The sequence below is a fragment of the Solanum stenotomum genome, chromosome 10, assembly GCF_019186545.1.
Source record: "Solanum stenotomum isolate F172 chromosome 10, ASM1918654v1, whole genome shotgun sequence".
Taxonomy (NCBI): domain Eukaryota; kingdom Viridiplantae; phylum Streptophyta; class Magnoliopsida; order Solanales; family Solanaceae; genus Solanum; species Solanum stenotomum.
The window spans coordinates 53,482,303-53,499,590 of NC_064291.1; the positions used below are offsets into that span (position 1 = coordinate 53,482,303).

General features: G+C 33.1%; 2 protein-coding genes across 3 annotated transcripts; both read left to right on the forward strand.

Annotated features, from left to right (window-relative positions):
* Positions 1-2,783: 2,783 nt before the first annotated feature.
* LOC125842380 (autophagy-related protein 8f) lies at positions 2,784-6,628 on the forward strand. 2 transcript variants are annotated; one of them, XM_049521665.1, is made up of 6 exons: positions 2,784-2,911; positions 3,252-3,295; positions 3,419-3,474; positions 5,535-5,587; positions 6,035-6,153; positions 6,260-6,628. In XM_049521665.1, the coding sequence occupies exons 2-6, from the start codon at positions 3,259-3,261 to the stop codon at positions 6,361-6,363; spliced, it is 369 nt and encodes a 122-aa protein (XP_049377622.1). In that variant the 5' UTR covers positions 2,784-2,911; positions 3,252-3,258; the 3' UTR covers positions 6,364-6,628. The 2 variants fall into 2 exon arrangements, with proteins under 2 accessions (XP_049377622.1, XP_049377621.1); XM_049521664.1 differs by having other exon boundaries at positions 2,785-2,914; positions 3,254-3,295.
* Positions 6,629-13,127: 6,499 nt separating this feature from the next.
* Positions 13,128-15,535, forward strand: LOC125842464 (uncharacterized). Its single transcript, XM_049521758.1, has 4 exons — positions 13,128-13,592; positions 13,751-13,895; positions 14,559-14,602; positions 15,034-15,535. Exons 1-4 carry the CDS (start codon positions 13,470-13,472, stop codon positions 15,193-15,195), a joined length of 474 nt encoding a protein of 157 aa, XP_049377715.1. The 5' UTR covers positions 13,128-13,469; the 3' UTR covers positions 15,196-15,535.
* Positions 15,536-17,288: the final 1,753 nt, after the last annotated feature.

Consider the following 17,288-nt stretch of genomic DNA (forward strand, 5'->3'; position numbering starts at 1 on the left):
TCGAGTAAGTGAGCATGAGAGTGACAAGAATGTATTCATGAGTCTACACTATCACCTAGATCCTTCATATCATGAACCATCACTCTTAAATTCATAATTCACATTCAAGAGAGAGTTAAGAGTAGAGTTCAAAAAAGTCTTTGAGTTCAATTGTGAATCCTTTGAGATCCACTATCGATTTGAGTTAAGTTTTGATAAGTAAGTATGATAATGGGAAGAGTCGTATACCTTAGTTCCTTATTGATATTTTGACCCTTGAGTCAAGTCGTTCATGCCCATAACTTCCGCATGAACTCCATCAGTTGAGTATCTTTGAGAGGAGTAATATCTTCATGTCCTAAGTCTTAAGTATTGAGTTTCTAACCTATTTGAGATCACATTCCTAATCATCGGACTATTACATGTTACCCATGAAGTTTTTGAGTTGAATTGTTCATGCTCATATTCTGCATGAACCCTATAAGTCAAACAGTCTTGAGATGAGAAGTATCTTTGAGTCCTTGAGTTGAGTAGTTCATGCTCATAAATTCCGCATGAACCCTCCGAGTTGAGCATTCTTGAAGTGAGTAGTATTATTGAAGTTCTTGAGTTCCAAGTATTAAGTTCTATCTTTGGTTATTGAAAAACCTTACATTTAGTCGTTCACGTCCATAATTCAATATGAACCATATTCTAAGAAGTCTTTTACAAACGTTTTAACTTTGTTTAAAGACTTAAGTTTTGAGTTAAGCAAAGAGTAAAGAGTAAATAATTGAGTTCATTTCTTCAAAAGAGTATATCGGGACTATGTATTCCCAAAGAGTAAATGTTTTCACATTTAAACAAGAAAGGAAACTGGGATTTCAAAAGAGCCTTTGAGCTAGTTTTTCAGTAAAGAGGAAACTATGATTTCCAAGAGAGCTTTTAAGCTAAGTTTTTGAGTAAATATCTCAAACCAAAGAATGAAGTTATGTTTTTAAAAACATATAAGCTAAAGTATATTTTGGGAGTAGTATTGAGCACCGTTACGGGGATGCGAGTTCATATTAACTCAAGTCTCCATAAACAATGTAGCCATCATGGGTAGTAAATGATCATACTTTTTAGATGAATCCTTAAGATGCTTTTAGCATAGACTAGTGGATCCACTAAGTTAAGCATTCTATATAACGACAAAGTATAGGACAATTCTGCTAGCGTGGGCAAGATGATGTATCACCACTTAGGCTCATAGTGGTGGTTGTCGGTTAAAGAATCTCCCATAGAAACTATATTACTCTAATATATAAGTAAAGTTGAGTTTGTTATTGCATTTTCTTTAACGAACTAAGTTGTTTTTTTCTGTTTTATAAAGGTTTCCATATATTGTATGTATATTGTTGCTTTATATTGAGTTGAGTACCCAGAGTCGAATATCATATCTTTGAGTTGAGTATCTAATATCTGAGTTGAGTATCTTATCCTTGAGTACTTTTGAGTTGAGTAAGTTTGAGTAGTTTTGAGTATCCTTGAGTATTCCTTGAGTTGGGTAAGTTCGAGAAGAGGTAAGTATGTTTCCTTTTTATCAAAGTTCAAGCTTATGTTTATGCTTTAGAATTCCTCTTACATGCTCGTACATTCCACATACTGAGCCATTTGGCCTGCATCTTCTCATGATGCAAACACATGTATTCAGGATCATCAACTGGAGCTTCGTTGATACATCCGGAAGTTTGAGTTAGCTATGGTGAGCCTCCTTGTTTTCGGAGGATTTCATTTACTTTTCAGTTTAGTCAGGATGTTGTGGGTCTTGTCCCGACTTCAATCTTTTACAGTTAGAGGCTTCATAAATAGTCAATATAGTTGAGAGGTCTGTATTATTCATTTATTTTATTAAATGTTTTAAAGACTTAAGTTGCCTAGTTTATGACAAGTCGAATATATTATTTTTATTCTAAGTTGTTCATTTGAGTTAAAGTTTTGTATTTAAGTTTTATGAACTTTTATTTCAGTTTTAAGCTTTTGCATGCTTAAGTTAGTCTTCCGCTTGTAGTTAGCCAGGATGAGGGTTCGCTTGGGGACCATAAATAGTTCTTGAGTGCCGGCCACGTTCAGGGTGTAGACTCGGATCGTGACAAATGCGTTATTACTTTTTCCTTCTTGGAAAACCACAATCACTAATCTTTGAATACGCACAGGATAAATCCTCTCATATGCAATAGCTTGCAATAAGCAAATCCTTTCCAATGAGTTTAACCGAAAAAGGAACTACGTGGGGACATCTCCTAACACCTCTTTTTGAAATACCACACTCGTTGCACCAAATTCAACCGAGTGAAAAAAGATTCAATGTGATTTGATCTCTGATTACCTTTATGAGATACCCCTATTGCATCAACTCAACCATCATTTCGAGATAAAATAGCTGAAAAAAGAATTGAATCACCATTTCAAACACCCTTAACCGTTGAACTATCCAGCAATCATAATTTTTTTTATTTATTATATCTTTAATAATATCATTTTAAATTTATCCTTTAAACCACTAATATGTGACATTACAATAGTATAACTTTGTTCAAATATTATATTCATAAATTTATGTAACATTACAACAATAATATAACTTTATTCAAATATTATATAAATCAAAATAATATCAAATAAAACTCAAAGTCATGAAATTTACTCAAAAGTCAAATATACAAATGGATAGAAAGAAATAATCTTCAATTTAATTAGACTTTTTTTCTTCTTCTTCTTGAAGCCCACGTCTACCAATTCTTGCGTCAGTTGCGTGTTTAAAGTATAGTCTAAAAAGTAAAAAGAGTTTTGGATAATGATTATTTTATACATAAAAGAGTCCTAAATCAAAGCAAAAGCAAATTCATCAATTACTCAACCTTCATTCTTTATCTTTTTTTCTCTCCATTGACCATCATATTTTCACAAAAAGGTTGGTTCTTTACTCCTTTTAATCGGTATTATATAATTTTTTGATGTTTATTTTACTTCTAATAGTTAAAGATTCAAGCTTTATCAATTGGGTTATTTCTGTTATATGTTTTTGATGAATATTTTCTTGATGGGGTTGTTCTAGAAGCAGCAAAATTAAAAGTTCTTTGTGGGTTTGATTAAGTTTGTATCAGTTTAGGTCAAAAGATGATTACTTTGAAGTTTTGTGTTTGTGTTGGTAGAATTAGTTGATTGTTCTGTAAAGCAATTGGGGTTATTTGGGTTGTGGATGATGTGTTAATTAAGTCAATAATTCTGCTTATTTGATTGTTTGATTCAGGAAAAATGGCTAAGAGCTCATTCAAGCAAGAACATGATCTTGGTTTGTTTGGATTCTTGCTTTTTAGCCTTTTGTAGTTTCTGTTGTGTTATGATTTTCTTTTTGTGAAAAGAATTGTGGGTGTTGGTGATTGTTTTGATTCTGTTGTTTTGGATGATCCTTCAGAGAAGAGGCGTGCTGAGGCTGCTAGGATCAGGGAAAAATACGCAGATAGGATTCCGGTGAGAACAAAGTTTATGTCGATGGATTTTAATTTTCTGTGGTAGCTGGTAGTTTCAATGTGAATAATGTGATTTATTGATTTTATTGACAAAAGCATTATGAAATTTGAACTATTGCCTTGTAGTATAAACTGCATATGTTTGTTTTTTGGTGTTTTTCTGTGTTTGAGAGGGTTAGAGCTCCACGTTGGTCAGGGAACGGATTGGTGATTTGCTTATATAGACTTGGGAAATTCTCATGGGCCGAACTATCATATCTTTACATGTCCCAGTCCACACTCCAGTTGTTCCTGGGCATGAAGGGGCTGTTAGAGTGGTTAGAGTCCCACGTTGGTTGGGGAACAAACTAGCGGTTTGCTTATATGGATTTGCTCAATCCTCCCCTTTTGAGCTAACTTTTGAAGTTGAGTTGGGCGTAGGTGTCATATCTCTACATTCTGAATAGACTTCGAGTCATTGGCATTGGTACAATGCCAAGTTGTCTGTGGTGAGATTATCTTTTAAACAAATTTGGATTTAACCGGTATAAATTTGGAAGTTATATAGTTGAGCTTTCAGAATTCCAGACTTTCCTCTTCTTGCCTCTTACTTGCAGTTCTCTGTTATTTACTATTCTCAAAAGGTAGTGACTGATACGAGGGATAAGAGGTGTTATAATGTGATTGCATTGAAATTTCCTTGTTTCACTACCAAATGGAAATTGCCATAGAATCTGAATTTTCTGTATCTAGTTATTCAAATACCATCTCAATTACATAAGAAAGAAATATAGGTGTTCTCACGTGGTGACCGGGAAGAGAACCCAAATAGTTCCACTGGACGCCTAATACCACAACTAACTCACAGACCAACTGGGAGCCTCAGGGCAGAGAATGAACAGACTCTGGAGTTTTGATGAAGATGAATGAGTTTCCTCTTTATTGGCAACGTAAGTTCCCATATTCATCCGAGACTTGCATGCACAATAGAAAAGGATAATACACCGTGAAATTATTGAAGGCACCTAACATGCTTTCCGAGTCTGAATAAAACAACAAAGGTAATAACACATTCTTGTTGCCATGTCTCTTGGTACTATCAATTCTGTTTTCCTGATCTCCTAGTTCTACAATTCCAATGTCACCGGTGGTTTCATCTATATCAAGTTGACAATTAAGTCAGAATCTTAGTTTGGTTTTTCCTTGTCCAAAGGCCATCCCACTCTGTTTCTCTCAGTCTGGAAGCCCAACAGGCTCTCTTGTGTACTGAAACGGGTATGATAGTTTTTTAGAGGTGAATGGGGTAGAGATATCTTACTGCAGATGAGTTCTTTGGTAGTTGGATGTGTTCCCCAACGATTTGAAGGTAGAAAGAATGACAATAGGTACATTTGAGTTGATCATTCGGCAAGACCTAAACTTCAAAAGTAAGAGATGAAAGATTCGCAGAGGTCGAAGTAGTAAGCTTATTTAGTCAAAGTTTTGATGACAAAAGTACGTAGATTTGATATGATGTAAACTATAATGTAGTTTTAAGTATTGATGAACAACGTCGAAACCAGTAAGTCAAATTTAAGCTAATAGAAAAAGCATGTTAATCACTTACTGATGCCTTAACACAATTGCTTAGATTCTGATCCCTGGAGATGTTGGAATCACGTGTAGACGTATATAATATGAGCATTTTATGTGGATCAAGGAATAATAACAACTGCAACCACACCTCTATCCCAAGCAGCTTTAATCGGGCTACATGAATACTCACTGAAGTCTGAACAATACTTCAAAATTTGTTCATAGCAGAATATTATTTATCCTCGTCACAGTTGACAATTGTCTCAAATCAAATTGGATAATGGCCAAGAGGGTATTGTCCAATTGTAAGCTTTGATATTATGTGCCAATTATATGATTGTCATAGTTGAGTCTTGTTTAAACTCAAACTGGATATGAGTCCAAAGAGGGTGCTGTCCAATTTTCACTCAAGAATTTCTCCTTAGTATTTGTTTTATTTGGTATTATGTGCCAATCCATCCAGAATTCTGTTGTGCTCCTTTTTCACAGTATTTCTGTAATATGCAGGTGATAGTTGAAAAGGCTGAAAAAAGTGATATTCCTAACATCGATAAGAAAAAGTAAGGAGTAAGGACTGACCAACCTTCAAGTTAATTTTTTGTTTTACTTATATCTATGTTCGGTTGTGCTACAGCCAAGGGAGAAACATATTACCTCTCAGAAAATGTTTCTCCCTTATTCCGTCATTTCTCGTGTCCCTTTTCAATTGGTGCCCCTTCAGATTGGCAATTGACATTTTCCTTAACTTGCTCATTGCTTCTTGCTATTTTGTCCCGAACATTAGCTTAATTTAGGTGATAATTGGTGTCATTCATGCAATATGTTAGAGAAAAATATTGTCGTTTCTTGTAGGCTGTACGTGTCAAATTTACAAATATCACCCTTTTCTTTCTCCTTAGTACATCTGTTTTTTCCTGCCAACGAGGGACGCCACAATAAGCATGACCCTTCTTTCTATCGTTATTGCAAAAACTTGATTCATGTTTTCCTGATTGGCAAAATTACAGGTATCTTGTGCCAGCTGACTTGACAGTTGGGCAATTTGTCTATGTCATTCGTAAAAGAATCAAATTGAGTGCAGAAAAGGCAATATTCATATTTATTGACAATGTGCTACCGCCAACAGGTGTTTCTTTACTACTAATATCTGTTTTTTTGGAAGCTGGCATAGCAATTTGGAGAGCAGTTCTCTCTTTTACTATGAAGTGAGCTGACTGTGTTTGGTTTCGCAGGGGCAATCATGTCTGCAATCTACGATGAGAAGAAGGATGATGATGGTTTCCTCTATGTTACCTACAGTGGAGAAAACACATTCGGGGGACTCAGCGAACTGTAGCTTTGACATCCATTCATTTGCTTATATTTCCCCTGTTTATCGTCCTGTGACTTCTCCGCCCTGCTAATATCTTCCACTGCTTCCAAAATCTTTAAGATTATACCGGTAAAAATTATGTATAGCATTTGTTTATGTATAGTTCAAGAGCACAAGTGTTGCAATCTGCTGACTTACGATGTTAATAATCAGTCGGATTTGACCTCCTTAAAGATTGTGTCTCTGTCCGAATCATTTGCTATTTTATAAAAGGGCAACACTGAGGTGCCTAATTTCATTCTTGATTGCTTTCCTATTTCAACATTCTATTTGAATTTGTGCTTACTATTGTTGCGCTTTATCTTCTTAGGACTTTTCGGCGTGAATTCGGATTTAGTCGCCTTTATCGGTCATACTATTCAAATTTAGTTAATGATGAAAACAAATCCTGAGGGAAATGTCATATAGCTTGGGAGATTGCGAAATATATTTGAGTTTATAGACAAAGTGGTCGAAGATGTTGACTTAAGAGGGAAGATTTTTTCAAAGGGAGCATCAAGGCCTACCATTTTGTCCTTAAACTAGAGCATCTTTTCTTTGAGTAACTATGGTATTCAAACTAGTTTGCGCGACTGTCGACTAATTCCATGAAATACCTATCACCTCTTACCCAACAATAAGTATCAGGTAACTCTGTCTATCAATAACAAGTATTAGGTAACTCCACGACAGATAGTGGGAAAATCACCACTAAAACTAGAATATCTATTTGGCAATGGAAAATGAGCTTATGGGCTACGACTAGCAAATTAACGGAAAGTTTTTGTTGTAAAGGTCATGTCCACACCTTTCGTATTGGTAAAATCTTGCAAAAATAGATATTTGTATGTGAAAGCACAACCCAAGCATGGTACACTACTTTCTCTAACGTTCATATTTTTTTTCTACTTAATTAAAACAAAAATAATCAAATTTATACGTGATCTAAAGAGAAGAGCATAGAATCATATGAAAGAAAAAGTAACAGAGAATAGAGGCATGAAAAATCGACTATCTTTTTAAGTCCCCAAAGAAGCCGTTCACCACCAATGTGGGAGAACAATTCATTTCCTATGATTAGAGGTGGCAGAATGGTAATTTATATGGGTATCCACTCATATTTACCCATTTTAAATGGATTGGGTACCCAACTCATTTAAAAATAGATAAAAATGAACAATACTCATATTTATCCATTTAAAAGTGGATAGTTAAATAGATAATACGGGTAAAATATGTTCATTCATAAAAGAAAGAAAATTGATTAGGGGTGAGTGGTAAAAAAAGCTTTTTTAAAAAATTATTCTGATACAGCAAACTATTCTAACACCATATACCCCTCCACATAGATCAGCCAATGTTCACACTATTAAAAAATCGTCGTTGAAAAATGTCTAGTGGTTATTCTAGATATTTTAATTAAATAGGTGAGAAAAAGACGAAGTAGGAGTATGTGTTTTCATATAGAAAAATTAGAAAGCTTTCCAGTATTTCAGTGAGAATCTGTTTTTCGCCATGCCTTTTTCATTAAAAATATTTGGTAAAAATGATTGAAAAAATCATATTTTATAACACGATTGTTTTATTAATTCGTGGTGATGGGAAAAATATCTGCTTCTAGTAGTGTCATGCCTACTGCCTAGCCAGTAGGAAAACATAATTTCGAAACTCACCAAAATTTCCACAACAATATCCAATGTTATATAGTAAATGACAAGATCCTATGGCTCCTCTTAATTAGCACTTGGTATATAGTGAAATTTCTTAGGTATAATAACATAAAATAAACAGAGAAGGTTTATGCCAACTTTTGTCAACTTAAATACGTATACGAATATGAATAATCAAAGTTTAAAAACATATCACAAAATTCACCATGTTATTAACACACACACGTCCATTAACTATTTAATTATCATCGAAATATTTTAGCTAATGTTCATACATAATTATACGTATATATATCGATCAATTAATGAATAGTGGGTTGACATGTTTCTCCAAGCGTCCTAATATACTTTACTTGTTGACCAATAATATATCGGTTTGGAGTAAGGTTAATTCATCAAAAGGATTTTCATCCCAAAACATACATATATAGACTCAAAAAAGGACTAATAATGAGATTTCTAAGGCAAAACAAGAAAGGCTAATGTCAACATAAGTTGGCACAAACAGGAAAAAACACTTGTAGTAACACATCATATTCATGATAGTTTGTTAAGGTATACAAGAATTAATACTAATGTTTTCCCAAATAACAATATGCCAAAACATCAAATTAAAGGTCTTTCCAATGGAGATTTCATTTGATCCACTAAAATTGTCATCAGTTAGAGAAAGGAGGAGCCGGAGAGCATGACATATTGACATGATGTATCTTTTCCTCTATGATCAGTTGAATTTAGTAATTTTGATCTAAGCGCGCTTTACATAAATAAAAATATATAATCACTAATCACTCTAACAACTTATGCTTTTGGATGAAATTAATGTTCATATGATATATGAACAAATAGAAGAGTGAGTTCGAGTTTCAACATCTATTATCAAAATGAACTTTTACGTATTTAACTCATGAAAAAGAACCTGGCTGCATGTGAGAGGACGTGTTAATATACATATAATCGAATAAAAAAACTATATATTAGATGAAGTGGTCACACATTTCAATACCGATATTTGTTATATGAAATCTATTACTTCCTTCATAGGCCAATTTATGTATCACTCTTTTTTTTTTAAAGTCAGTCTGTTGAAGAATGAAAAAGTCTCACATCAATGATTAATAAGATGAGTGATCTCTTTATATGGACTTGAATAATTATGTTCTCATGATAACCTAACTTTTGGGGTCGAATAATTCTCCATAAAATCCATTTCTTTATATATGAAGTACGTACATAGTTTTAAATTCATAAACTTCATATCCTCAGACCTCAATCCATTGTTTATAATTTTCACATGTCTAGGACACATGGGACTAGATGCCACGTGTCATGTATTGATTGGGACCCCCATGTCATGGAGTGTTGGGTGACAATGGCAGTATGGCCATGCTGCTTTGTCTCCCCATAATCATAAATTCTTCTCCTTTGAGGTCCCAAACTCCCATTCTCTTTTAGGGTCCCATATGTTTATATGTTAGGCTACTCATAATCTATATTTATTTTTTAATTTCTCTTCCGGTGTTCGGAGCCCACATTGAAGCTTCAACTAAATTTGGATCACACCCATTCAAAGGTGGCGCTCCTAACAGGAATTTTTCCATACCCAAGGCTCGAACCAAAACCTCTAATTAAGGGTGAAGAACTCCCACTAGTGCAATAGTTGGTACTCATAATCTTTTATTTCCTCTTATCTTTGTCTGATAAGTTCTGTTAGGTAAGTTACAATTTTGATTTTGGTCCTCATCATTTCTGATTAGGTATATTTAACTTTTAATTAATTGACCAGTGACCTAGATTTTGAGTCATTCAATTATTGATGTATAATATTGAATTTATATCGTTATTTCCTATTTGATGATAGCACAAGTAGTTCTAAAAATGATTTAAGTATTATATCATATCTTTCTAATATAAAGGGAGAAAAACACATATCTTATAAAACTACTTAGCTTAATATTATAAGGACTACAATGAGAGTTTATTAATAATGGAAGAATTAAAAGTGCAATCACCCTTAAAAATATAGCCATATATTATTAGAGGTGAATTCAAATTTTAGAAAAGGCAAATTACTAGGTTTTGAATAAATATTTGTATACATTAAGTAAATTATTGAATCTATAATATAACTAAAGCTCTAGCTCCGTTCTAAATTTTTGAGATATATAAATTTTGATTATTTTTATCATATGTATGAAAGGAAAAGAATCCAAATGGGCTCTCATATAGTTATTATGGCCTCACATTTTAAAAAAAGAAGTCCATTATGGTGTCAACAAAACGTCAATTACACTACAAATCATGTCTGTACTTCTGTTTTCACTATTCTTTATGTCGGTTTTACCATGCAGATCATGAACTATTTATCTTAAAGTTTTACAAGTTTCTAAGATTATTGAGTTTTCATGAACCAGTAAATTATCGTGCGTGCATTTCATCCCTATAATTCCTTATATATAGATATATAAGGTCATGCTAATTTTCTCTGTATCATTATAATTTTATTAGATATTCCAAAAGGAATGCATACCTCTACGATGTTGGTAGGAGCGAAGCCAGGATCTGATCATCTAAACCCCCTCTGACGAAAATATTTTTTTTTATGTTTATACTTTATATGGTAGATGTTAAACTCCCTTTGATCAACTTGTTCATATATTTACTTCTTGTTATTCTGAATTTCCTTAATGAAAATTATGATTCCGTTACTAAAGCTACCATGGCATGAGTCATGGCCAAGTTAAAGATGAGCACAAAAATGAGATACAAGCATGTTAAAGTAGGAGAGGCCGTTACTTTTTGTGTTTTTTTTTCTTCATATTAGACAAAAAAAAAACTAGCTTATCTCACATCCAAAATTCTGACATCCTTTGACTTCATTGCATATTCTTTTCTATGTTCAAACTTATTATTATTGAGCTAAATGAAGAATTGCCCTCCAATTTTGATCAAGGAGTATTCATGTATAATTTCCTAAAAGTGTTGAACAACAACTTTATTAGAAGCAAGAAAACAAATACATGTGCCAGTGAACCAGTTTTTCCAACTTTGAAAGGGCTAATAGGACAATGTTAGCAAGATGACAAAATTTGTAGTTCTTTTGGTGTTTGCAAATAACGTACTCCATATTATAAGAATTACTTTTTGAAAGACAAATTGTGATTTGTAATCATGTGGTAGACATCACTAAACTACCACAGAATACTAATGCTCTTCCTAATTTGTAATTTTGCCTAGTACATATATTTATAATATTATCACGTTAACGCAAAAAATAGAGTAGCTTAAAAAGAGTTATAAATAAAACAAGGTTAGCAGGGTGACAAAAGTTGTAGTTGCTCAGATATTTGCAAATGATGCAGTATTGTGACGCCTATAGGTTCCTGAAACTTAGATGTTGAAGCACGCACCTCAATCATCCTGCCCGTGTGAATTGAACGAACTTCAAAGTACAAATGAATTTTACATATTGAAATAGGAGAAGAAAGTTAGGAATCTTACAAGAATGGGTTCATAATTAACTATTTGTGACATATTTTGGGTTAAAACTCAAGAAATAAATTTTTGCTGACCTAGACCCAAAATAAATAATAGCTTAACAGTTGATTCAAGACATTACAAATGGTATAAGAGCATGACTCTTCCTCAGTACTGTGATAGAGAAAACCTTAGAGAGGACGTGAGTCCCAGGGTGTGCATGTATGTGACGTCCATGACGGAGAGCAAGCCTTTAAAAAGAAGGTTGTACACTACACCTTATGAATCCCACATCAGAAAAACCTTTTAGAAAGGCTAGATAGGACAAGGTTAGAAAGATGACAAAAATTGTACAATTTATTTTAGGGGATAAAAAAAGTAGCATAGCAAAAGTAATAAATTACAAAGGCAAGGAGTGCCATTTACTAAGCCATGCTGAAAATCTAAAACAAAGATATGAAAGGGTGGTAGGAATCCTGCACAAACACATGGGACATGTCCTAGAATTCTCTTATTCTTATTTATTGCATGTATTATATGTATATGAATTCTGTTATGATCAAATTAATTATGTAATTATGTAAACTATATATTAAATGCTTCACCTAATTACATGAAGATGGGGTTGTTATAAAGGAGGATTTCCAATCACAAGAGAATGAACAACACAAGTGATCTTTAATTAACAACATGTTACATGTGAGATCTTTAAGAAAGATTTTTGACTCCATTACCTTGTATTTGTCATGTGTTTTTGTTAAGCTTTTTGTATATCCTTGACTTCTAAAATTTGAACTAAGACTAAAGATTTGTCGGTAGATCAACAAGCTCGATCTCTAATTTTTCAATAATCTTTTCAATTTTGTAAAAATATTAGCATACTTTATAATTTACTTCATTATATACTCAATATGTCAATAGCTAGAACACTTTATTAATAACTTATTAGAGTAATATTTTGATAATGCTAGTAGACTCAAACCCAAAATGAGTTCTGCTCTAATAATATTATTGAAGTGTGTATGATAATCTCTAATTCTAAAAATTTAAATTATTAAAGAGATCATATATTTTAATTTATTTAATTATATTTTCAACAATACTATGTGCTTCGACTAGATGTTTTACTTCCCCGGGCCAATAGATCTTCCTATCCTTATCCATCAAAAAATGTTATTTATATTTTTCCATTGTGTATATATATCCTATATCGATATCTATATATCACCAATGACCCCTTTTCCTTTTGATTTTATTCATTCTTGAACAACATTAATAAACTTGACCTAAATCATTCAACTTTGCATAATTTTAATATCTTAGAAATTAATTAAAGTGAGTAAACTATTAATCTTTTTGTAATGAAAAGTCATTCAATTTTATCAAAATATCACGTAGAGTCACTAATTAATTCACACACAAGAAGGTGTTACGTTGCAACCACATTCTCTAGTAACTTAGGTTGGCATACAACTCGATCACTCTCTCCAGATTTCACTTGTGGAATCTCACTAGACATGTTATTGTTGATTGAATTTGAATTCATAATTTCAAATAAACAATGAGTCAACATTAATAAATTAAAAACGTTAATTATTATACGGAACAAATTAAATTCTGAATCCGTCTCTATGTCTAAATCCGAGTGGGGCCATGGTGATTGAGAAGTTTAAAGGAAGGAGGAGACATGGGGAGGCCGCCAATATCTTCAAAAATGTAGTGAAGGATGAGCATATCCAAGCACCTGCATGTTCTACCTTCATCTCCCTACAAAACCTGCATTTAATGCCATTCATTGCCCTTTTCCTACTACTTATATGCCCACTAAATTCATTGCCAATATCCCAACACAACCCTAGCTAGCTACCAAGTCGCAATATTTTCAAGAAAATAATACCCTATAACCTATTATATTCATAAGCTTGCCCAAAAAAAAACAAAAAAATGTTCATCAATATGTCTAAGTTTCTTGTTTATCTTTTGGTTTGTATTTCTCTTCATGCATGTAGTGCTAGACCACTAGCAAGTGTTGATGATAAAGAAAACAAAATACTACTCTCTAGCAAGGTTTGCTCACAAATATTTCTTTCCTTCTTGATTTGTATAACCGTCCATCAAAATAATAGCAATACTCTCTAGCCAATATATACTAGTATCTTTTACTAGAGAGTGTAATTATTTTGACTGACCGACCAAATATGTAACTTGTCCTTGTTTATTTGCAGGATATAACAATTATGACTAGTGACACATCAAAAACAGAAGGAAGAATAATTATGTCTGAAGATATTGGAAAAGATGATGGAAAACTTATGTGGAAAAAGACATCAATTGTTGCACGAAATCAATTAGACGATGAAGAAAATAAAGGTAGTTTTGGCACGTTAAAAATTTCCGTTATTGTTGAAACATGTTAATTGTCATAGCTTGTGTAGTTCCTTTCAGAGCTTACTTTTATTAAATTATACCTCACTACACCCGGTGGGTTCGATGATTTAAACACGTGGAAATTCTTTTTAATAAGTATATATATATATATATATATATATGGTAGTGAGACTCAAATCCATGCGGCAAAACCTCTTGCCTGCTATGATATCATATTGAAATTATGACCATGTTATCTGAAAAACTTGAGCTACTAAAGAAAATATACTTTTATTTACTCAATATCTCTCAATAACTATAAGGTTGTACATATATATAATACCCGATCATTATTGTCTAAGGTAACAACATAGTCTATGTATGAAAAAAGAAGAAGAAAAGAAACTCACATTTTATGTATTACTTCCTTTGTAACTCACCTAACCAAGCTTGTTTGGTGACTTTAGAATTAATGTCATATTTTCCCATGTTATGAGTGACAATATTTTCAAGAACAGATAAAAAAAATAGAGGGAATTTTTATTTTATTTTTTATGTTTTGCTTCCTTTTAAATTCATGAATGCAACTTTTTTTCTTCTTTACAACGTTAATTTACCCTTTAGTAATTTTCTTATATATGACGAAATATGTGTTGTGACTAACAGGAAACAAGGTTGAGATATCGTTTCATGAGGGAGCTCAAGTAAAGGTAAAACTCTAATTTCTCTCTCTCTAGCTCTACACAATATAATTAGTGTTTAATTAATTCATGTCACTGAATAATTAAAATTAGTACTATATATTATATGATGCAGTATTTTTTGGAAAAGACAAGTTTTACCCTCATACTTAATAATTATAAGAAACAATAAAACTTCTTTTGTGACCCAAGAATCCTGTTTTTTATTGTTAAAATAAGCGGAGTCCAAGATTTGTATTTCATTTTTTATCAACTATCGACATGCACATTGTCGTCAACTTAAAGGACAACATAGATGCAATTTCTATGTATAATCACTTGATATGTAAGTCTATATATCTTTTACGTGCTATAAGAGGTTAAAATGTAAAATGCATGGATTCTTTGAAAACACTATCGATGTATATAAGTTAAGTACTTATACCGAACATTTTATGCAGATATCAAGGAGAGAATCGCGGTTGATGCTAGAATCTCCACTGTCAACACAACACGAGGAAGAAGCAGTGAACTCCATTGAAAAGGAACTCGTGGAAGACGTAGTAGTTATGGATTATGCACAACCCCATAGAAAACCACCTATTCACAACACGAAACACTAAAATATATTGTAGATGAAAATCATCATATACTTATATGTATTTTATTTTCTCGTTTATACGTATGTGAGACCTGTCAGTTTTCGTTTTTTTTTTCTTCTTAAAATTATTATTATTGTTTGGCAAATGAAGGAGAATCCTAGATGAGATCATACTCCATGTATGTACAAATAGAAATGACTAAAAATTGCAAAACTCCTAGCAAAAAATATCAATGTTATATATTATGTTACATTAATGCATATGGTTGAGGTTTATTGAGGGCATGATGTGGATGTATATGGTCCCTCATATTATTGTCTTGTTTTTATCAAGTGTACCTTATATTAAAAAAAAAGAAAGAGTGCATATAAATATATAGGAAAAAAAGTAGCAGTGGGTCTCTCTGCTGTGAGTGTGTTGGTTGGTTTCTTCTTTAATGATGGAGATAGTTATGTGGTAGTTTCTGTTTTTTGTCTCTTTTTTAAAGTCCTTTGCATTTGCTATCCAAGAAACCAAATCTATTTTTGTCATTTATTATGTGCACAGCCATAAGCAGGCAACAAATTTGCTATTTGTCCCCTCTTGTTCTTGAGTTTGGTTGGGCGGATTGAATCAAATAGATTATCGGATCAAGACTCAACCCACCCATCCAAAGTTTGGGTCATAACCCGAATCATCTAGCATAACCCAAACCAATTGAAGGCAGCAAGTAATAAGAGTCTCAACAAATTGGAAGGATTAGTTTACTGTTTTCTGCATTTATCCTGACCTCAAATGTCATACCTAATTTTTTCTATTTTGTATCTAGAAATGGTCTTTTTTAAGAGGAAATTCATACAATTGTTTAAAGCTAACACCTAACTAGAAAAGATCCCAAATTCAAACATCAATAAAAAGAGAATAAGCAATTGCTTTCATCACCGATCGCATTACAGAAAACAGGAAGGGGAAAATCAGTTTAAAATTATACGAACATAATTCTATATATAAGAACCTGAGCGCAGGACAATTGGGCTTGCAGCTGCAGTTCTATCCTTTTGCAATCAATCAGTATTGAGATGTGGCAACTATGTTGATCATTCTACCACCAGGGATGTCGTAGGATGGTTGGGATCCCTCTATCTTTAACCAGAGATCACAATGCAAGAGGGGCAGACCCAACTATTGACGAATCACAATCACGTCACACAGCCTGGAAACTAATTTTGAAGTAAAATCAAATAGAAGCATTTTGCAAGTTTCACAGAGCAAAAATGACTACAGCAGTACCCATTTTACCTAATTGAGGGGATTTTTCACTACAGTTGACAATGAATGGTTTCACAAAATTGATGAATTCTGATGTTCTGATCCCCAGTTTAAGATCAATCTCATCAACTCCAAACCAGAAGAAGTCAGGATTGAGGTTGGTGATTGCTTCATCCAAAATCACCTGGTAAAATTAGAATGAATTACAGTTATATAGTAGTACACAACTATTTTCCATAATAGTTGATGTTTGGCTTTAAACAGTGGATGTCTAAGGCTGAATAATTTAATAAATGTATTCACGAAGAGAATCATCAATAAAGTATTTCTTCACCTATCACTTTAAAAGGTTAGCTTTTTTCAGCTAAACATAATTCGTTAGTTGTTGAACAAGTCGCGGTGGCCTTTCCTCTGCTGCCTACTAGTTGCAAAAAGGAAAGCTTCTTATATGTAATTTAATTGTAGGCGAAAGGGTAATTGAAGTGGCCTCTAATGTGAGGTAATGACAAAGTGAGAAAAACTGGCAGGCTGCACATCTAGATCAACAACATTGACAGATACAGATTTTAGGAACAGTGAGCAGTAGCACAGCTGGCACAATGAATAGCATAGAGTCCATTTATTGAAGAGAATGATGGAGAGTAAAACACATACCAAATAGTCCACTTTTCGTCTAAAAGTGGAAAAATAGGGACCCCTAAACATGTATCACATATTATTAGCAATTGGTGTAAGCAAGAGAGTGACAGGAACTGACCCTGGCAACTAGCAGGGCCCAATTTGCTCAAGCTACAGCAAACAGCAATGGACAAGAAGGTTGCACTAGATAATATACCTTGATGTGATGCAAATGAGTGCAGGAGGCA

Excerpts from the sequence above, each read along its gene's own strand:
- LOC125842380 (XM_049521665.1), top strand. The coding sequence starts at position 3,259 with ATGGCTAAGAGCTCATTCAAGCAAGAACATGATCTTG. Across the intron at positions 3,475-5,534 it reads AATACGCAGATAGGATTCCG|GTGATAGTTGAAAAGGCTGA; the intron begins GTGAGAACAAAG and ends TGTAATATGCAG. Across the intron at positions 6,154-6,259 it reads CAATGTGCTACCGCCAACAG|GGGCAATCATGTCTGCAATC; the intron begins GTGTTTCTTTAC and ends TTGGTTTCGCAG.
- LOC125842464 (XM_049521758.1), top strand. The coding sequence starts at position 13,470 with ATGTTCATCAATATGTCTAAGTTTCTTGTTTATCTTTTGGTTTGTATT. Across the intron at positions 13,593-13,750 it reads AAATACTACTCTCTAGCAAG|GATATAACAATTATGACTAG; the intron begins GTTTGCTCACAA and ends GTTTATTTGCAG. Across the intron at positions 14,603-15,033 it reads ATGAGGGAGCTCAAGTAAAG|ATATCAAGGAGAGAATCGCG; the intron begins GTAAAACTCTAA and ends CATTTTATGCAG.